Source organism: Trichechus manatus, unplaced genomic scaffold, assembly GCF_000243295.1.
Source record: "Trichechus manatus latirostris isolate Lorelei unplaced genomic scaffold, TriManLat1.0 scaffold00010, whole genome shotgun sequence".
Taxonomy (NCBI): Eukaryota; Metazoa; Chordata; class Mammalia; order Sirenia; family Trichechidae; genus Trichechus; species Trichechus manatus.
Window position 1 is genome coordinate 2,213,313 of NW_004443946.1, and position 22,658 is coordinate 2,235,970.

Consider the following 22,658-nt stretch of genomic DNA (forward strand, 5'->3'; position numbering starts at 1 on the left):
TAAAGGGGCACAACAGCCCAGGGACAAGGACTAGAAGGCAGGAGGGGACAGGAAAGCTGGTTATAGGGAACCCAAGGTTGAGAAGGGAGAGTGTTGACATTTCGTGGGGTTGTTAACCAATGTCATAAAACAATATGTGTACTGTTTAATGAGAAACTAGTTCTGTAAACCTTCATCTAAAGTACAATTTAAAAAATGCAAAAGAAAAAAGAGGATGTTCAAGTGGTCGACAAGCACATGGCCATTAATCCACTGCCGTCAAATGGATTCTGACCCCTAGGAACCCCATAGAGTTTCCAAGGCTTTAAATCTCTACGGAAGCAGACTGCCACATCTTTCTCCCACAGAGCCACTGGTGGTTTCAAACTGCTGACCTTATGGTTAGCAGTCGATCGCTTTAACCACTGCTCCACCAGGTTACCTACATGGCCATTAAATAAAAAAAAAACCCAAACCCATTGCCGTCGAATCAATTCCAACCCATAGTGACCCTAGAGGACAAAGTAGAGCTGCCCCATAGGGTTTCCAAGGAGCGGCTGGTGGATTCAATCTGCTGACCTTTTGGTTAGCAGCCCTATCACTTCATTGCTGCACCACCAGGGCTCCACATGGCTGTAGAGAGATGCCAATCAAACCCACAATGAGCTATCACTTTACCCCCGCTAGGTGGTGCAGTGATGAAGAGCGTGGCTGCTAAGCAAAAGGTCAGCAGTTCAAACCCACCAGCCGCTCCTTGGAAACTCCATGGGGCAGTTCTACTCTGTCCTGTAGGGTCACTATGAGTCGGAATCGACTCAACGGCAATGGGTGTAGGATGACTAGGGAGTCCCTGGGTGGTGCAGTTAAGCACTGACTACCAGCTGAAAGGTTGGCTTTTCAAACCTACCCGGAGGTGCCTTGGAAGACAGGCCTGGTGTTCTGCTTCCAAAAGGTCACAGCCTTGAAAACCCTACTTAGCAGTTCTACTCTGCACATGTGGGGTCATCATGGGTCAGAACTGACTCAATGGCAACTAACAACAACAAGGATGGCAAAAAAAAAAAAAAGAAAAAAAAAACAAATGTCAGCAAGTATGTGGAGAAATTGGAACCCTACACATTGCTGGTGGGAATGCAAAATGGTACAGCCTCTATGGAAAACAGTTTGGCAGTTCCTCAAAAAGTTAAGTTACCATAAAAAAAAAAAAAAAGCAACCCATTGCCGTCAAGTCAATTCCAACTCATAGCAACCCTATGGGACAGAGTAGAACTGCCCCATAGAGCTTCCAAGGAGTGCCTGGTGGATTCGAACTGCCGACTTTTTGGTTAGCAGATGCAGTTCTTAACCACTACGCCAAGTTACCATATGACCCAGCAATTCCACTCCTGTGTATATACCCAAGAGTCTTGAAAGCAGCAACACAAACAGACACATGTACACCAATGTTCATTGCAGCACTATTCACAGTAGCCAAAAGGTGGAAACAACCTAAATGTCCATTAACAGATGAATGGATAAACAAAATGTGGTACATACACACTGCCTTAGTCATCTGGTGCTGCTCTAACAGAAATACCACAAGTGGATAGCTTTAACAAAGAGAAATTTATTCTCTCACAGTCCAGTAGGCTACAAGTCCAAAGTCAGGGCATCAGCTCCAGGAGAAGGCTTTCTCTCTCTGTCGGCTCTGGAGGAAGGTCCTTCTGATGTATGTCTTCCCTTGGTCTGGGAACATCTCAGCGCAGGAACCTTAGGTCCAAAGGACACACTCTGCTCCTGGCACTGCTTTCTTGGTGGTATGAGGTTCCCATGTGTCTCTGCTTGCTTCTCTCTTTTATATCTCAAAAGAAATTGGCTTAAGACACTAGCCAATCTTGTAGACCTCATCAGTATAACTGCCATTAATCCATCTTACAGAGTTTACAACACATAAAGAAATCACATCATATTACAAAATGGAATACAATACTGGGAATCATGACCCAGCCAAATTGATACACACATTTTTGGGGGGACATAATTCAGTCCATGACACACACAAAGGAATATTACTCAGCTCTAAAGAGAAATGAAGTCCTGATACATACTACAACATGTATGAACCTGGAAAACATTATGCTAAGTGAAATAATTCAATCATAAAAGAACAAATTGTATTATCTATAGGAATAACAAGAGTAGGCAAATATATAGAGACTAAAGATTATTAGTGGTTACCAGGAGTGGGAGGAAGGGAGAAAGGGGGAGCCATTGTTTGAGAAGCAGTGAGGTTTTGTTTATGATGATGGGAAATTTGGTAATGATTATGGGTGATGCACAACATGACTAATAAAATTGATTTCACTAAACTAATATAAAGGACCTTCTTAAAAGATTAAAAAGGCAAGCCATATTCTGAAAGAAGGTATATTTTTTAACATACTTGCATCCAGCATATATAGAAAATTTCCACCATTAAAAAAAAAAGACAATCCGATATTTTAAAAAGTAGGGAAAAGACTTCGGAGGCACTTAATAGAAGTGCATATCATATAGCCAGTAAGCAATGAAAAGGTTGTTGTTGTTAGGTGCCATAGAGTCAGCTCCCAACTCATGGTGACTCCATGTACAATGGAACAAAACACTGCCTGGTCTGTGCTATCCCTATACTCGGTTGCAGATCAGACTGTTGTGATCTCTAGGGTTTTTATTGGCTGATTTTCAGAAGTAGATTACCAGGTCTTTCTTCCTAATCCATCATAGTTTGGAAGCTCCCTGGAGGATGAGACAACTGAATATCTACATGAAAAACAATGAAGTTGAGAAGCCTCAGAGCACTTCACAGAAATTACTGATGGTTACTGAGTGCCAAGATCTGTGTTAGGTGTTAGGGAGCAAAGACAAAGCAGTCACATACTACCTCATACTACATAGAAAAATTAAATAAAAATGGATCACATACCTAAATAAAGAGCTAGAACTATAACATTCTTAGAAGAAAACAGGGATAGATCTTTCTGACCTTGTATTTGTCAATGGATTCTTAGATACAACACCAAAAGCACAAGCAACGAAAGGAAAAAAATAGATAATTGGACTTTTTCAAAATTAAAAACTTTTGTGCTTCAAAGGACACTATAAGAAAGTGAAAAGACAACCACAGAATGGGAGAAAATATTTGCAAATCATATATTTGATAAGGAACTTATATCCAGAATATATAAAGAAATTCTACAGCTCAACATAAAAACACAAATAACTCAATTAAAAGATGGACAAAGGATCTGTATACACATTTCTCCATAGAAGATATACAAATGGCCAAAAAGAAACTTTGTTTCTCTTTAGGGTGGTGAAAATGTTCTAAAATTCATTGTGGTAATGGTTTCACAACTCTGTGATTATCTTAAGCACACGAAAAGACGCTCAACATCGTTAGTCATTAAAAAAAAAAAACCCATGGCCATCGAGTCATTCTGACTCATAGTGACCCTGTAGGTCAGAGTAGAACTGCCCCATATGGTTACTAAGGCTGTAATCATTACAGAAGAAGTACTGGTGGCACAGTGGTTAAAGCACTCAGCTGCTAACTGAAAGGTCGGTGGTTGGAACCTACTAGCTGTTCTGTGGGAGAAAGATGTGGCAGTCTGTTTCTGTAAAAATTTACAGCCTTGAAAACCCTATGAGGCAGTTTTACCCCATCCTATAGGGTCACTATGAATCCAAATCGACTCAGTGGCAGTGGGTTTGGTTTTTTCGTTTAATCTTTGTGGAAGCAAACTGCCACATCTTTCTCCTGAAAAGTGGCTGGTGGGCTCGAACTGCCAACCTTTAGGTTGGCAGCAGAGCGCTTAGCCACTGCACTACCAGGGCTCCTCATTGCACTAGGGAAATGCAAATTAAAACCACAATAAGATACCACTTCACACCTACTAGGATGGCTATAATAAAAAAGGACACACAATAGTAAGTGTTGGTGGATATGGAACCCTCATAAACTGCTGGGGAGAATGTAAAATGGTACAGCCAATTTGGAAAACAGTTCGAAAGTTCTTCAGAAAGTTAAACATAGAGTTACCATTTGACCCAGCATTCCACTCCTAGATGTATAACCAAGTGAAATGAAAACACGTCCACATAAAAATTTGTACATGAATGTTCATAGGAGCATTATTCATAAAATGACCAAAAGGTGAAAACACCAAATGTCTATCAAATGTTGAATAGATAAAATGTAGTATATCCGTACAATGGAATACTATTCAGTCATAAAAAGAATGAATTGCTGATACATGTTACAACATGGACAAACCTTGAAAACATTATGCTAACTGAAAGAAGCCAAACAAATGGCCACATACTGTATGATTTCATTTATATGAAATGTTCAAAATAGGCAAATTTATAGAGACAGAGTAGGTTAGTGGTTGCCTAGGGATAGGAGGGGACGGGGGTTGGTGTGATAGCTAAAGGATACAGGGTTTCTTTGGGGCGTGATGAAAATGTTCTAAAATTGATTGTGGCAATGGCTGCTCAACTCTGAATATCCTAAAAACCATTAAATTGCACAACTTATGTTAATGAATTGTATGGTATGTGAATTATATTTCAATAAAACTGTTAGCAAAAGAAAAAAAGCCTGCTGAGGAGAGTTCAAGATTTTTTGCAGGTTTTTTTTGGTCTTTAGACTGAGAGTATATAATCAAAGTACAATGTCCTATTTTTTCTCCTGTAGCGTTGTTACGTTATTCATTTGAAATACATGTAGGTACATTAGTTTTGGCTTGTATTCAGTTTTATTTTTTCCCCCTACCCTCTTTCATTTAATTAAAAAAAATACTTTAAACATGAACATAGACCCCAAAGTCAAAGCTATTCAAAATGCAATACTCTGCTAATAAGATGCATTTTTGTTGACATACAGAGTTTTGTTGACATACAGACATATGTAAGTTGTATAGTATTTTATTTTATAAATACCACAAATTATTTTTCCATCCTACAGCTAATGGACTTTTGGGGTCTTTCCTTTTTTTTTTTTTTTTTTTAACTTTACAAACAATGCCATTCTAAGCATTCTTGACATGTTTACAGATGCACATGTGCAAGGGTTTCTCTAAATATCCAATATTGGAATTATTGGGTCATAGGATATGTGCGTGTTCAAGTAACTAGGTAATACCAACTCATTTTCGAGAGTGTTTGAATTAATTAATATTCCTACCGGAGATGAATAAGAGTTCCTCTTGTTCCACATCTTCACCAACACTTATTATTATTTGACTTCTAAATTTTTAATAATCTAGTGGGTTGTTTTATTTACATTTCCCTAATTATTTTTAGGCTTTCTTTTCTACTGATGTGTTTTGAGGGCAGAAACACACAGTTTTCTTCGTTATTGGTTTATAATTTTCTCTAATGCCTGATGAAGCTAATCCTACCTCATTGCATTTTCTATTTTAGGGTGGTCTTTGCCCTAAAAATGTTCCATTTTTTTAAATGACTTTAAGATATTTTTTGCCAAGTTTAAAGAAACTATTTTTCACTTTAAAGAAGATATATATGTACATATTTACATTATATTTAGCTAAATTTATATTTAAATTGCACTAAATTTAGATTATATTTAGATTGCATTAAACATACATTTTATTTTTTATTGCACTAAATATATAAATAAGTCTAAATGACTTTGAGATTTTATTTACCAAGTTTAAGGAGCCCTGGTGGCACAGTGGTTAAAGCACTCAGCTGCTAACTGAAAGGTTAGTGGTTGGAACTCAACAGCCTTTCTGCAGGACAAAAATGTACCAATCTGCTTCCGTAAAGATTTACAGCCTGGAAACCCTATGGGGCAGTACTACTATGTCCTATAGGGTTGCTATGAGTTGGAATCGACTAGATAGCAATGGGTTTGATTTTTTTTAGGTTTTACCAAGTTTAAAAAAATCATTTTTCATTTTAAAGAAGATTGCACTAAATCTATAAATAGACCTCTTTACAGTATTTATTCTAATTTTAACCATTTATTAAAAAATTATCTCCCAATATAAGAAAATTATTTTTTTCTATATTTATACTTTAATTTAGAAATTTTATGTCTTCTATTATTTTTAATGGATTTCTTCCTGTCTTTTTCTTTTCAGTATATATTTTTCTACATGCTTTTTGTCATGTCTTTTTATATTGGCTATTACATGAAGTAAACATTGAACAGTGATGATGGAAGAATACTGTTGTTGTTTTGTTCCCTTTTTAAGGAAATGCTTCTTTAATGCATCATGTTAAATGTGTTTTATTATGTGAAGGTTGTTTTATTCTGTTCTTATCATTGCAATTTTTAATCTTTATATAAAAATTTTCAACCCTCAGAAAAGATGAAAGAAGAGTAAAATGAACATCTGTATGCCCTTCACCTGTGGCTACCAATAGTTGATATTTTGCTATATTTGCTTTCTTTCTCCTTTTCTCTTTCTCATTCTCTTTTGTGGGAGCATTTGAAAGTAAGTTGCAAACATCATCATACTTCACTCCTAAATATTTCAAAATTTATCTCCTAATAACAAGGGCATTCTTATACATAACTATAATACCATTATCAACCTAAGGAATTTAATAACCAAAAAACCAAGCCAGTTGCTGTTGAGTTGATTCTGACTCACTGTGACCCTATGTGATTCAGAGTAGAACTGTGCTTCATAGGGTTTTCATAGCTGTAAACTTTCAGAAGCAGATCTCCAGGCCTTTCTTTCGAGGTGCCTCTGGGTAGATTTGAACTGCAACTTTTTGGTTAGTAACTGAGCACTTAACCATTAGTGTCATCCAGGGATGATAGTATCTAATATATAGTCCGTATACGGATTTCCCCAGTTCTTCGAAAGATGTCCTCTATAGCTTTTTCCCAAATCCAAGATCCAATTAAAGATTACACATTACATTTGATTTTCAGGTCTCTTTTCTTCTTTAATCTTAAACAGTGCTCCTCAACCTTTTCTCTTTTTTTTTTTGAGAAGCGTGTCTTTCATAATATTGATACTTTTGAATCCGGTTGCCTTATAGAGGAAACCCTGGTGGTGTAGTGGTTAAGAGCTACACTGCTAAACAAAAGGTCGGCAGTTGGAATACACCAGGTGCTCCTTGGAAACCCAGGTAGCTGTCTTCCAAATTTCTTGGCATAGACAAGTGAGCGCTTCCAGCGTTTCATCTGTTTGTTGAAACATCTCAATTGGTATTTCATCAATTCCTGGAGACTTGTTTTTCACCAGTGTCTTCAGCACTGCTTGTACTTCTTCCTTCAGTACTATTGGTTCTTGACAATGTGCTACCTCCTGAAATGGCTGAACGTCAACCAGTTCATTTTGGTATAGTGACTGTGTATTCCTCCCACCTTCTTTTGATGCTTCCTGCATCGTTCAATTTTTTTGCCCATAGAATCTTTCAGTATTGCAACTTGAGGCTTGAATTTTTTCTTCAGTTCTTTCAGCTTGAGAAATGCTGAGTGTGTTCTTCTTTTTTTGTTTTCTAACTCCAGGTCTTTGCACATTTTATTATAATGCTTTAGTTTGTCTTTTGAGCTGCCCTTTGAAATCTTGTGTTCTGCTCTTTTATGATAGGCTAGCTAAACCAAAAAAACGAAACCTGTTGCCTTCAAGTCGATTCCAACTCATAGTGGCCCTATGGGACAGAGTAGAATGGCCCCAAATGGTTTCCAAGGCTGTAATCTTTACAGAGGCAGACTGCCACATCTTTCTCCTGTGGAGCAGCTGGTAGGTTCAAACTGCCAACCTTTTGGTTAGCAGCTGAGCCCTTAACTACTGCATCATCAGGACTCCTGTAGGCTAGCTAGTGAATAAATATACTGATGTTCAAGATCAGGGTTCTCATTGTGGGAGAAGAGAAATATAAATATGAAATGGGTAAATGTAAGGCAGGACCTTTTTCTATTTGTTGGATTTGAATTGGAAATATGTGATGTTATGCCCTCAATTCATCTCTCAGCAGTACACGATGTCAGTATATTCTTTTTTATGTATGGTGGTGTTAACTTTGATCACTTGGTTAAGGTGGTATCTGCCAGGTTTCTCCAGTGTAAAGTTACTATTTTCCCCTTTGTAATTAGTAACTATTTTGTAGGGAAATACTTTGAGACTATGCAAATGCAAAATATACTATGTCACATGACACTTTTACCTGCTACTTTTAGTATACATGGATGGCACTTGCTTGCAGCAGTTATTACTGTAGCGTTAGCCTAGCAGTGATTTTTTTATGTCCATTATTCCTTCAACATTTATTAATTGGAACATTACCATTAGGAAGAGCTGTCTCTTCTCATTTATTTATTAATTTATAACAATGGATATTTAATCTTCTGGTTACATCAAGTACTATTGTTATTTTATTGCTCAAATTACCATAGTTTTGACTATTGAGAACTCATTAAATGACTATTGAGAACTATTGTGTTCTTTTGACATGCCCTCATCATTTTTTGAAGTCTTCTTTACTTTTTGGCATCACAAGATGTATCAGGCTCATCTTGTATTTTCCTTGCCTCAGCCCTGGAATCAACTGTCTCTCCTTTTATTGGAGAATGGTCTTTAGAAACCAAGATCTGGGTACTAAGTACGCTCACTACTACTGGGATGCTATAGCTTCTAAGCCCTCTTAGAAGACAGAACAAGTAAATATATTTATTTATACTGTACTGTATTGAATACTGTCCCCCAAAATTTATGTCCACCCTGAACATGCACCTTTGCAGATGTAATCAAGTTAAGATGAAATCATCCTGGATTTAGGTGGGCCTTAAATACAACTGATGTCCTTAAAAGAAGAGGGAAATTTGGATACAGAGACACAGATAAACAGAGGGAAGAAGGCAATGTGAAGATGGAGGAAGAGACTAGAGTTATGCAGCTACAAGCCAAGGATTGCCAGCAACCACCAGAAACTTGGAAGAGGCAAAGAAGGATTCTCCCCATGACCCTTTGGAGGGAACATGGCTCTGCTGAGAGCTTCATTTTAGACTTTAGCCTCCAGAACTATAAAGGTATAAATTTTTGTTGTGAATAAATTTCTGTTGTTTTAAGCTACCCAGTTTGTGGTAATTTGTCACAGCAGGCCTAAGAAACTAACACATATGCATGTTCATCTATATTTATCCATCTGTATATGCATGTATGTATATATTTGTGTGTGTTTATGTATATGTGTGTGTGTGTGGATAAAATAAAACAGTACATTCACTCTAATACTTCGATTCCAGTTCAACACCACAGTGTTCATTCTAGCCTTTTCCCTTTCTTTACTGTAACTTTATTCTCCAACAATGAGAAACCTGGCTTTCCTTATGTACCATATATTTATTCAATCCTAGAGTATACACAAAGTAATTTTAGAATTTCTAACCCATGTCTTGTGAGTACAATATTTGTGTACTTTTTTTTTTTTGTGTTAAGCCTTATAGTATACAGTCAAAATACTGTTCTTTAAAGTTCCTTAGGTTCTTTTCTTCTCTTCACCCTGTAGTGTAGTTATGTTATTCATCTGTAATAAAGTTAGGTTCATTTTTTACTGTTTGTAATTCCATTTTGAGTTACTCCCATATCCTTTATTTTGAAGAATGTGAAACATTACTATGGTTCTCAGAGTAAGAGCTATACCAAAATGTTACAATGAAAGAAGTCTCACTCCTCCTCATCCCTACTACCCCACTGCCTTTCTCCCATTATTTCCATCCTCTCCCCACCCATATCCTGTAGATAACCAATCTCATTGGTTTCTGGTTTACCCTTCCTGTATTTCTTCTGCACAAGTGAGCAGATACATTATACATACACACACACGCACGTGTGTATATATATATTCTCTTTTTTCTTACAGGAAGGATACACTATTTGCACTTTGGTTTTTTCATTGAACACTCTATTCTGGAAATCACTACATATTAGTTCATAAAGATATATAGCTAAATAGTACTCCATTCTGTAGATATCCTACAGTGGATTTGACTACTCTCCTATGTGTGGGCATTTAGGTTGTTTCTAGTATTTCACAATTACAAACAGTGCTGCAATAAATAACCTCATATATATGTATTTTTGTACTGTCAGAGGTACAAAAAAATATGTTTTTAACTAAAGGGTCTAGAAAAAATGATACTACAGTCAGCAAGGAGTACAACTAGCACCCAGATCTTGTTTTCTAAATTCTTCTCATTAAAGGGAGCCAGAGCTTCTTGGAGAAATGGCTAATTCCAGTTCTGAGGTAGTGAAAATACAAGGGAAACTGGAAACATTTTCTTGTGCCAGAAAATAAGAAAATGCTCAAAGACAAATGTTATTAGGTGCTGTCAAGTCGGTTCCAACTCACAGCGACCCTGTGTACAACTGAACAAAGCACTGCCTGGTCGTGCGCCATCCTCATGATCATTGTTTTGCTTGAGCCCATTGTTGCAGCCACTGTGTCAGTCCATCTCATTGAGGGTCTTCCTCTTTTTCCTTGACCCTCTGCTTTACCAAGCATGATGTTCTTCACCAGGGACTGATCCCTCCTGATAACATGTCCAAAGTATAAAGACAAATAGCAATATGTTAAAAGGACAAAGGAGTTGATGAGGCTTCCATTAGCCAAATTTAGGACAATTTGAGCATCAAAAAGAATAATTATGGTAATGGATAATAACACAATCCTTATTTATTTTTAAGGTTCTATGAATCCATAATGATGTTCAACAAACAAGCAAACCAAAAAAGGAGGGGGAGAGAATGCCAGCTAAGAGAAGGGGGAGGTTCTTGGCTAGGATATTCACACAGTCTCATCTGTGAGTATTATCTCACAGATTATTACAAAGGGAGGGGATTTTTAAAAATTTATAGTTAGGAATAGATGTTGAAATTTTTTTAATGATCTTTTTTGAAATCTACTGTAGTCTTTTTTTAAAATTGAATGCGCCTGAAAGAGATTTTCAGGCTGGAATGTGAGCCATGAATTATAGTAAAAAAATAGCAGAGCACACTTCTTTTTGTCCTATGATTTGGTTTTTAGGTACAAGAGTGAAATAATAATTGCTATCTCCCTATGTTATTTCACTGGTGATTGGGAAATACAACTCTTAAACACAGTTGCCTTAAAACCATAATGTAAATTTCAGTAAAGCTGCAGTGTTCAAACTCTGTGGTCACTAGAACCATTAACTGAAATATAGATGCATAAAATTTGGCAGTGGTGGGTGGGAGAGTTTTGTTTTGGTTTTAGACATGTTGACTTTGAAATTCCAGTACAAAAACAAAGTGTAGGCAATCTTGGGCTGTTATAAATTCAGTTCTGGCATGATGATTGTCCTTAAGAGAGCATAAGATTAGAAGTATAGGTTTGGGAATCATCAATATGAAGTCCTGTCTGAAGCCATTGGAGTAAATTACATTGAGAGAATGTAGAGAGGCATTGCTTAGGATGAAGAATAAGAGATCATGCATCTACTAATTAAGAGGCTAGCAGTGGTTGCCTAGGAAGAACTGATCAGTAGAGTGTGTGGGCAGCAACTGAATGCAGGAGAAATCTGTGAATGAAGACGTGAGGGATGGGATTATGGTATTTTGAGGGTCAAGTAGCATAAAGGGACAGGGTTTCCAAGATACTGAAAACAACTAGGTTTGTAGGCATAAAGGAAGAAACCAATGGAAAGGGATAGACTGAGAACATTTTTTACTTTTCATTCAAAATTGTCTGTAACCTTTGTGGCTGCCAAGGCCCACCCAGACTATGTAGTGTGATTTTACTTCAAATATTTGCTACTGGACTATAACTACAGACTTTACCTCTGCAAATCTAGTGGGAAATTTTGCCTACTAGACATCGAGTTGGAGCCCTGGTGGCGCAGTGGTTAAGAGCTGTGGCTGCTAACCAAAAGGTTGGCAATTTGAATCCACCAGCTGCTCTTTGGAAACCCTGTGTCCTATAGAGTCACTATGAGCTGGAATCGACTTGACAGCAATGGGTTTGTTTTTTGGTTTTAGACATCGAGTTAGTTATAGATTATGATGAATCTCCAGCTTTCATTTGTCTTGATCTTCTTGATCTAAATTTTGCAATCATAGTCCTAAAAAAAAGACCTGTTCAGGATATAGAAAGAAAAATATGTGATACCCTCTTTACTAACATGACCTTGCTTTTAAAATGAAAAAAAAAAAAAAAGGTGCCTGGTAGATAAATGCAGATTATTTTAACTTCTTGGCTATATAAATGTTGATGGCATGTTTGTACTAAGGCTCTTCTAGGAAACAGGTATTTGAACATCCAAAATAATGCAGTATATTGGTTTGTATATTTCTGTGACTAGATAATGCTGTTAAATTCTTTGAGTGTGTGTGCGGGGGGTGGGGTGCTGTTTGTGTGTTTTCCAATAAAAATATTGCAGTACATCGTCTGTCACTGTCTTCACGATCTAGGGGTGGGCTGAGGTAGAGAGGGTGTGACGCTGGTATTTGTGTGAACTCGGGTTTATGATGCTGAGCTTGGTTCATCCGCTTTCTCCTCCCTTCTCCTCCCCACTCCTTCCCACCAGCGCCACAGCAACATCCTCAGAGCCTGAGCGAACTGCGCCCAGGGCGGGCACAGAGCCTCCAAACGCCAGCAACCTGCAGCCCGGGAGAAGACAGCGAGCGCAGTGACAGCGCCTCAACGCCACCAGTCCCCGGACCACGATGGCCAAGAACCGCAGGGACAGAAACAGTTGGGGTGAGTAGCAAATGGTAACTTCTGCAGCCTGCACAGGGACTGGCCCTCTGCTTTCTGCTTCTGGAGACCTGGAGGGCCAAGGCTGATCGGCGCCAGCATCCAGGGCTGGGAGACGGGCCGCTGCCGAGCTGACCCTTGTCGGGCCGGAGGGACCGTGGCCGAGCGGGTGGAACTGGAATCGCTCTGTCAGGGCGAAGGCTGCAGTTTCGCGCAGGCCGGAACCTCCAGCTTCTTCTCCCCCACCCCCAGCCCGCCTCCTCCTAGCATTTGGACAGCACCCACCGATCGCCTCCGCAGACGCGGTGGTTTTCCCTTTAGGGATAGGCTGAAAGGAAGGCGAAGAGAGTAGGCAGGGTGCTGCTGCTACCCGGCCCAGAGGGGCGAGGGGAAGGGGATCTCCAGCAGGCGGAACCCTCCCCCTTCCCTGGGAGCTGCGGGCCCGGCAAGGCGCGGGCCCCCGGCGGGCGGGCGGCGCGCTGGAACAATGAGGCGGAGCGCGCTGCGCGGAGCATTGCAGACCACCGAGCAACCCAGGAGAAGGGGCGCCCACTTGGAATTCCCCAAGCGCTGCAGTACTCATTTTAATTTGGGGGTTGGGTGGGGAATTCGGGAAGAAGGGAAGCACAGTTATGGTTTCCAGCCTTCTGCCCCACCCGACCTGGTACCCCATTCCGGCTAGCCGAAAGGGAGGCTTTGTTCTTTGATTTTACCTTTTGGAGCCACTGGGCTCATGATTCAGCACCAGGCCGAAGGGAGGGGGAAGGAGAGACTAGGCCCAGTGGGTTCACGCCGTGAGTGGGTAGGCGGCACTCACGCAGGCGAAGAAGAGCGAGCGCCGTGATGTGGAAGAAATCTCGGTCCCGCCCGCTCTGCTGCTCCAGACCTGGTTCACTCGTTATAGTGTGGGCAGGTCGGGCGTCTTTTTTCACCTTGGGCGCCCGATTTCTTCCAGTAACAGTGATAAACTCACCAGCATCTTAGGAACTAACGCCGTTGTGGGTATTTTATTATCTAAACCAGTGCGGGCCCCAGGCCGCTGTGACTTGGTGGCTAGACAAATATTTTATTAGTTTTGAATTGTTATTATTTGGAAAGCTCACACCTGCTTGATTCTCTTCCATGTCTCAGTGAAATCTCTCCTATAACTGTCCATCTGACCAAAGGCATCTGTTTACATTTTAATTGGTTATTTTGGTTTACTTTTATCAAAAGACCATGTTTCTTCTTGCTTCTGATTGTTACGGTGGTCGCAGGATCAGCTTCACCCCCAGTAGCCAAGGCTTATATTTGAGAGATCATCTAAGGTTTGTGGTAGATGTGGACAGTTGGAGCAGGGAAGTATATTAGTTGTCTGAGCCTAAGAGAAAGCAGTTCCATTTTCTGAAACCACTGAACCCCAATTTGAGTAGGTGTGACTGTTGGAATAACCCCATTTTCTTTGCTTCTTCTGAAATCTAGGTAAGCATTTTCAGAGTGTCTCCTTTCCATCCTTTCTTTTGGCCTCTAGAATAGGAATTTCTTGAACACTCACAGTTACACTGTACAGGCAGTCCCCCACTTAAGCCGGAGTTCCCTTCCCATGACTCATTATAAGTTGGGCCTGGTGTAAGTAGAGTACCTAATTTTTATTAGTTTTCATTATTATTGCCTTTTATTATCAATGTCTTTATAAATCATGACATTGAACATCTGCGGTGAATGAACATCTAAGAATAACATCAGCAAATTATGCACTGCAACATTGTATGTAGTACGTGTTACTAATGATTACCCGTGGAATTGAGTTGATTCCGACTCATAGCGACCCTATAGGACAGGGTAGAATTGCCCCATAGGGTTTCCAAGGAGCAGCTGGTGGATTCGAACTGCAAACCTTTTGGTTAGTAGCCAAGCTCTTAACCATTGTGCAACCCAGGCTCCGCTAATGATTAGATGTACCAAAAAAAGGGACAGTAGTAAGTGGGGGTTTGTTGTAACTGGAATATGTATATTTAAATCGGGACTACCTGTTCAAGTCAGTTTTGGTCTTGATCTCTGTGGATTGTTGACTCCATCCTGTAAGTGACAGGCATGTGGAAATTTATTCTGAGGACTAAAATTTTTCTCCTTTGTGAAATTTTGGATCATTATCCCTCAGAATTTCCTTTGGATACGGATTTATTATGTCGTGGAGTTTTTTTGTTATTCTCTTAGGATAGTGGTTCTCAAATGGGATTTGCAGAAAAATCACATTGGGAGTTTATTAGAAATGCGGATACTTTCATCTTCAGAGCTTCTGAGTCAATAGATCTGAAATGGGACCCAGGAATCTGCCTTTTAGTTAGCATTTTAGGTGATTCAGAAGCAGGTGGTCTTTGGATGTTAGTTTGAGAAACACTATCTTAGATTATTTGTATTTAATAGCTACACATCCCAGATAGTTTAGCCAGAAGTCATCAATACACTTTCAAGTAATGGATTAGGAAAAGGAATGCTAGTCATCATGTGTTCGCTGGAAATTGCCACAGAAGAGAATAGTGGAATCATGGACTCTTATCTTGATGCTCTATGGACTTGCTTTACTATTCAGATTTTTTTTTTTTTTTTGCTGTAAAGTATATATGACATAAATAACTTAGAAAATGTAGTACATGGAAAACGAGATAGAGGTTTTGACAGAGATGTTAACCATGTCTGTCTTGATTACATTTTACCACCAGCACCTAGTACCACCAGCACCTAGTACAAAGCAACTACTAAGTGTTTAATAATAACAATAATAGCTAACATTATATGAGATAGGTACTAGTATCCTCATTTTACCCGTTAAAAGATAGGACTGGTAAGTGATAGAGCCAGAGTCATACTCTGGCAGTTTAACTTGAGATTCTTTTATCTTTACCACTATGCTATACGGCCTCTTTGTTGAATAGATAATACCTATGCATTGTATAGAACTACAGTTTTCAAGGCATATTCACCTGCATTATTGAGTTTGATTGTCAGCCTCTGAAGTTGGAAGAATGTATTATTCCCTATTTTGCAGATGAAAAAATTGAGTCTCAGATAGATTAAATGACTTGGTGAGAGTCACATATTTTGTTAGTTGGAGAACTAGAATTAGCACCTAGGGTTGTCTTCTAATTTGTTTTCTATAACATGGTACTGTGTAATCTTTTTATAAAAAATGGATGGAGTGTGAGGGAGATAGAGAAAAGAGGCCCTCTTAGAAGCCAGAGGTCTCTGATGAGAAAAAAAAACCCACAAAAAACCCTCAGGTAATAGCTTGGAAAAAGAAGATGGTGAACTGACCTTATCATCTAGCTAAGAAAGTATTTTTCAGACAAGTTAGAAAGAAAAGGGCAGAGGACAAAAGCTGTTGTTGTTAGGTGCTATCAAGTGAGTTCCTACTCATAGCGACCTTATGTACAACAGAACATAACACTACCTGGTCCTGTGCCATCCTCACAATCATTGCTAGGTATGAGACCATTGTTGCAGCCACTGTGTCAGTCCATCTCATGAAGGGTCTTCCTCTTTTTCTCTGACCCTCTACTTTACCAAGCATGAGGTCCTTCTCCAGGGACTGGTCCCTCCTGGTAACATGTCCAAAGTATCTCGTCATCCTCACTTCTAAGGAGTATTCTGGCTGTACTTCTTCTAAGACAGATTTGTTTGTTCTTCTGGCAGTCCATGGTATATTCAATATTCTTTGCCAACACCATAATTCAAATGCATCAGTTCTTCTTTAGTCTTCCTTGTTCCTTGTCCAGCTTTCACATGCATATGAAGCGATTGAAAATACCAAGGCTTGGGTCAGGCGCAGCTTGATCCTCAAAGGGACATTTTTGCTTTTTAACACTTTAAAGAGGTCTTTTGCAGCAGATTTGCCCAATGCAGTATTCATTGTTTGATTTCTTGACTGCTGCTTCCATGGGCATTGATTGTAGATCCAAGTGAAATGAAATCCTTGACAACTTCAATCTTTTCCCTGTTTATCATGATGCTGCTTATTGGTCCAGTTGTGAGGATTTTTGTTTTCTTTATGTTAAGGTGTAATTCATACTGAAGGCTGTAGTCTTTGGTTTTCATCAGTAAGTGCTTCAAGTCCTCTTCACTTTCAGCAAGCCAGGATGTGTCATCTGCATATCACAGGTTAATAGTCTTCCTCCAATTCTGATGCTGCTACTTCTTCATATAGTCCTGCTTCTCAGATTATTTGTTCAGCATACAAATTGAATAAATGTGGTGAAAGGATGCAACCCAGATGCACACCTTTCCTGATTTTAAACCATACAGTATCCCCTTGTTCTGTTGGAACAACTGCCCTCTTATTCTATGTACAGGTTCTACATGAGCACAGTTAAGTGTTCTGAAATTCCCATTCTTCACAATGTCATCCATAGATTCTCCAGAATTGTAAAATATAGTGTTACCCAAAAAAAGAGAAAGAAAGATATGTGTGAGATCTCTAGAGGAGGCCTAAAATTCAGATAAGGACCCTGTAAGGAAGAAAAGCCTGGAGATCTACTTCCAAAAAGTCAGCCATTGAAAGCTCTATGGAGCACAGTCCTATTCTGATACACATGGAGTCACAGTCAACTTGATGGCAACCAGCAGAGGGACATATAATAGATATTGTTTTTATTTGCATGGCCAGAGACCTTTTAGGTCCTGCAGGAGTCATGGAAGCTAGAAAGCAGAAAAGCAACTCTGGTGACCACCAGTGCTGGGGGTGGTGTTTGAGGATCATACACAGAGATACAACTGGGAAGCAGTCTGTGAGTGGAACTGAGAATAATACCAGCCCTGAGTGCTATGCCTAAACCTATACTTACCTAGGAGTTTGAATAAATTGAAGCATTTAATAATCAGTTCTTCAAAGGTAGGAATTGTGAACCATGTCTTAATATATGAGGACTCTGAGAGCATAAGTAACTTGCCAAAGGTCCCATAATTTATAAGTTATACATCAAGATTTAAATTCAGGGCTGATTGCTTCCAGTCCATGTGATGAGGACAAAGAACTGGGACAGTATGCTAAACGGTGGCCACAAAAAGCCTATGTAGGATTAAGCTGGTGTAAGAAATCAATGCTTTATAAACTTGATCGCCTTGGACTAGAAAAGTAGGTGAAGAATGTGCTAGTGTGCAAAATAAAGGGGACAGATGAGTATCAGAGACAGTAACCCAGAAAGTAATGTCTGACAGTGCTGGGTTAGGGCTTCAGAACTACCAGAGATGAAACAGAAATGCCCTACCACAGTTCTTTTTTGCTTGCTTGTTTCTTTTTTTTAATTGAAGTTGTTAAAAACTTGGAATACTAAGTGTGACTTTGAGTTTTCTACAATGTAACAGAAATTGACAGTTCTGCCTTGCTTTAGAGAAATAATGTTTACACTAAATGTCAGCTCTGCCTGCCTGTGTTTGTAAAACTAAACTTGCTTCACAATAATGTTGGAAATGTCCATTTGTTGAAAATTAGTTTTTAGGTTTCTGTTTTTGTTTTTTTTAAGGAAACATTAAACACAGTCATGATAATAATAGAGTTACCTCTTGATCTTCTTTCTTTTCTAACTGGCTGTCTTCTATTTTTTCTCTTTACTAAATTCTTCTTCCTTCTGAAACAAAATGAAAATTTCTCCTAGGTCATGTATGCACTTCCTCTGCAGATTTCCCCTCCCTCTCCCCCCTTTTATTTCCCTTCCCTGCATCTTTTTCAAATATAGTTTTCTCATGGTTATGTATTTTTTTTAATACTCATTGTTGTTGTTAACTGCTGTCAAGTCAGTTCTGACTCATAGTGACCCTGTGTACGACAGAACGTAACACTGCCTGGTCCTGTGCCATCCTCACAGTCATTGCTAGGTTTGAGACCATTGTTGCAGCCACTGTGTCAATCCATCTTACTGAGAGTCTTCCTCTTTTTCGCTGATCCTCTACTTTACCAAGCATGATGCTCTTCTCCAGGGACTGGTCTCTCCTGATAAAATGTCCAAAATACATGAGATGAAATCTCACCATAACTGCTGCTAAGGAGCATTCTGGCTTCACTTCTTCCACGACAGATTTGTTCGTTCTTCTGGCACCCATGATATATTCAATATTCTTTGCCAACACCATAATTCGAATGCATCAATTCTTCTTCATTCTTCCTTGTTCCTTGTCCAGCTTTCACGTGCACATGAGGCCATCAAGTACCATGGCTTGAGTCAGGTACACCTTAGTCCTCAAAGTGACATCTTTGCTTTTTAACACTTTAAAGAGATCTTTTGCAGCAGATTTGCCCAATGCAGTATACATTGTTTGATTTCTTGACTGCTGCTTCTGTGGGCATGGATTGTGGATCCAAGTAAAATGAAATTCTTGACAACTTCAGTCTTTCTCCGTTTATCATGATGTTGCTTGTTGGTCCAGTTGTGAGAATTTTTGTTTTCTTTATTTTAAGGTATAATCCATACTGAAGGCTGTAGTCTTTGATCTTCATCAGTAAGTGCTTCAAGTCCTCTTTACTTTCAGCAAGCAAGGTTGTGTCATCTGCCTAGTGCAGGTTGTTAATGAATCTTCCTCCAATCCTGATGCCGCATTCTTCTTCATATAGTCCAACTTCTCAGATTATTTGCTCCGCATACAGATTGAATAAGTATGATGAAAAGATACAACCCTGATGCACACCTTTCTTGATTTTAAACCACGCAGCATCCGCTTGTTCTGTTGGAACAACTGCCTCTTTGTCTATGTACAGGTTCTACATGAGCACAATTAAGTGTTCTGGAATTCTCATTCTTCGCATTTTTATACTTAGCATCTGCTTATCCCTTGTCTTGATGACTCCTGGATTACACCTTTGCTCCATTTCAACCTCCACTTCAACTTTAGTCATACAAAAGTTGGGGTGTCTTTAGATTTGGAGGCCCTTCCTCTTTTATATAAAAATTCTTATGAAGCATATGTGTATATAATAGACCACAAAAATATATGTGTTCAATTTTAAAAAGAATAATAATGATCACCTGTATTGCAGAAACAGAACTTTACCAATATTTTGATACTCCTTGTGTGCCCCTCTTTAACAGCAACACCTCCTTATTCTTCTCCAAAGGTAACCCCTACCACACCACCAGTTGCTTTCCTGTCGAATTCTTAAATTTGATATTTTTTATTTCCTTGATCATTTTTTATAGTTTTACTATATATATCTATATCCCTACATAATATATTGTTTAATTTTACATTTTTAAGAAGCGTAATATAAGTAGTATGGGTTTTTTTCACAGTGTTCAAATTGCTCCACATCCTCACATACACTTTGTATTACAATAGGAGTGAAATGATATCCCAATTTGGTTTAAATCTGCATTTTCCTGATTATTAGTGAGATGTGTATATATTTTAATATATTTATTGGTTATTCATATTTCTTTTTCTGTGCCTGTTTACCTTCTGCCCTTCTCTTATTTAATATAGTAAAAAAAAAAAAAAAAAAAAACACCTCAATTTTCTCAAATTAAATCTATAAATTGGATGCAATTTCAATTTTTAAAAAATTTACCTTTTTCTTATTGCTTTAACAAATTCTTTACATATTCTGGATGTAAGTTTTTTGTTAGTTATATATGTTACAGATATCTTTTGTCAGTTTGTGACATGACTTCACCCTCTTTATGGTATATTTTGATGCCCTGGTGGTGCAGTGGTTAAGAGCTTGGCTGCTAACCAAAAGGTTGGCAGTTCAAATCCACTAGCTGTTTCTTGGAAACCCTATGGGGCAATTCTACTCTGTCCTTTAGGATCACTCTGAGTCGGAATTGACTTGACGGCAATGGGATTGGTTTTTTGATATATTTTAATGAACATAAGTTTTATATTTAAATGTAGCCAATTTAATCAATATTTTCCTTTATAATTTGTATTTTTTTATCTCATGAAATCTTTGCCTCCAAGTTATAAAACATTCTCCTATATTTTCCATTTTTTAAGTTTTGTACTTGCTTTTAAATTCTAAATCCATTTGGATTTTATTTTGTGAATTGTGTGATGTAGAACTCCCTTTGAATTTTTTCCATATGCGTAGACAACCAAGTGTCCTAGACCCATTATTGAATAATCCATCCTTTCCCCATTGATCTCCAAGCTGTACTATCATATATAATTTCTGAATATTGTGTCAGTCTTATTTCTAGGCTCCCTATTTGGTTGCAGTGTTATTTGTCTATTCCTGTGTCAATATCACACAGTTTTAATTACTTTATTTTCATAATGTCTTTATACATGGTGGGGCAAATTTTTCCATCATGCTCCTCTTCAGGGGTAACTTGAACTATTCTTTATTTTTTACTTTTTTTTCTTCTATAAAATTTTAGAGTCAGATTGTCAAGTTCTTTGAAAAAGTATACTGGAATTTTTTTAAAATTGAAATTGCATCCAATTTATAGATTAATTTGAGAAAAATTGAGTTTTTTTTTTTTTTTTACTATATTGAATATTCCTATTCATATACATGGTATATTCCTTCATTTATTTAGGTCTTGTTTTTCTGATGTCTTTCAATAGAGTTTTAAAAATTTTCTTTGAAGGGCTTGCACGTATGTTGTTAGATTTATTCCCAGGTTCTTTACATTTTTTGTTGCTGTGATTGGTTTTCCCTATTATGTTTTTATTAGCTATTAATTGTATATAAAAATACAATAGATTTTTATATATTTATCTTTTATCTAGCAAATTTGCTAAACTCTCTTATTAATTCTAATAAATTGCCATTTGATTCTTTAGGATTTTCTATGTAAAGAAACCATATCATCTGTAATAATGACTGCTTTGCTTGTTGCTTTTAAAAGTTTTTATATTTTATTTCTTTTTCTCATCTTCATCACATTAAGAATTTTCTTTATTACTAAGTAATAGTTGTTTTTTTTAAATCATCACTGGATATTGAATTTTCACAAATGCTTTTTCTGTATGTATTGAAATAATCATGATTTTTCTTTAATCTGTTAGTATGCTTAATTACATTAATAGATACTCTGTGTAAGTGATCTTACATTCCTGGAATAAACCCAGGCTTATCATGCTATGTGCAGAGCCCTGGTGGCTCAGTGGTTAAGCACTTGCTGCTAACTGAAAAAGTCAGAGGTTCGAACCCACAAGCAGCTCCGCATTGAGGAAGATGTGGTGTTCTGCTTCTGTAAAGATTTACCAGCCTTGGAAACCCTATGAGGGCATTTCTGCTCTGTCCTATAGGGTCACTATGAGTCGGAATCGACTAAACGGCAATGGGTTTGGGTTTCTTTTGGGGGTAGGGGTCATGCTGTGAAGGAGCTCTGGTGGCGCAGTGGTTAAGCACTTGGCTGCTAACCAAAAGGTTGGTGGTTCAAACCCACCAGCCACTCCATGGGAGAAGATGTAGCAGTCTGCTCTGTAAAGATTTACAGCTTTGGAAATGCTCTGAGGCAGTTCTACTCTCTCCTACAGGGTTGCTATGAGTTGGAATCCACTTGATAGCAATGGGTTAGTCATGCTCTATTACCTTTTTAAATACATTGCTGGATTTGTTTGCTAATCTTTTGTTTAAGATCTTTGCAAGCGTGTTTATAACTAATTTTTCTTTCTTGTACTTTCTTTGTCTGACTTTGGTATCAAGGTTATACTGACTTTATAAAATGAGTAAGGGATATTTCCCTTTTCTTTTTTCTATTCTCTGGAAGAGTTTCTATACGATTCAAATGATGTACTTTGGGGAAACTGATCTATCAACATCTGGACCTGTTGTTTTCTTAATAGGGAGATTTTTTAACTGTTTATTCAGTTTCTGTATTGGTTATAGATCCATTCTGTCACTGTCCATCTCTTTATGGGTGCATTTAGGCCATTAACATTCAGTGTAATTATAGAAAGGTGTGAGTTTATTACTATCATTTTGTAGTGCTTTTTTTTTTTGTGGTGCTTACGTTTTCTTTGTTCCTCTTACTCTCCTGTGCTGA

The 22,658-nt window shown here is 38.2% G+C and overlaps 1 protein-coding gene across 2 annotated transcripts in view; it reads left to right on the forward strand.

Annotated features, from left to right (window-relative positions):
* Nucleotides 1-12,424: 12,424 nt before the first annotated feature.
* The window catches only part of ATL1 (atlastin GTPase 1), an 84,746-nt gene continuing 74,512 nt past the window's right edge, over nt 12,425-22,658 (forward strand). For both annotated transcript variants that reach the window (XM_004370849.2, XM_004370848.2), the window contains exon 1: nt 12,425-12,699. In XM_004370849.2, the coding sequence (XP_004370906.1) occupies nt 12,666-12,699 (34 nt within the window). In that variant the 5' untranslated portion in view covers nt 12,425-12,665. The remainder of the gene's footprint in view (nt 12,700-22,658) is intronic.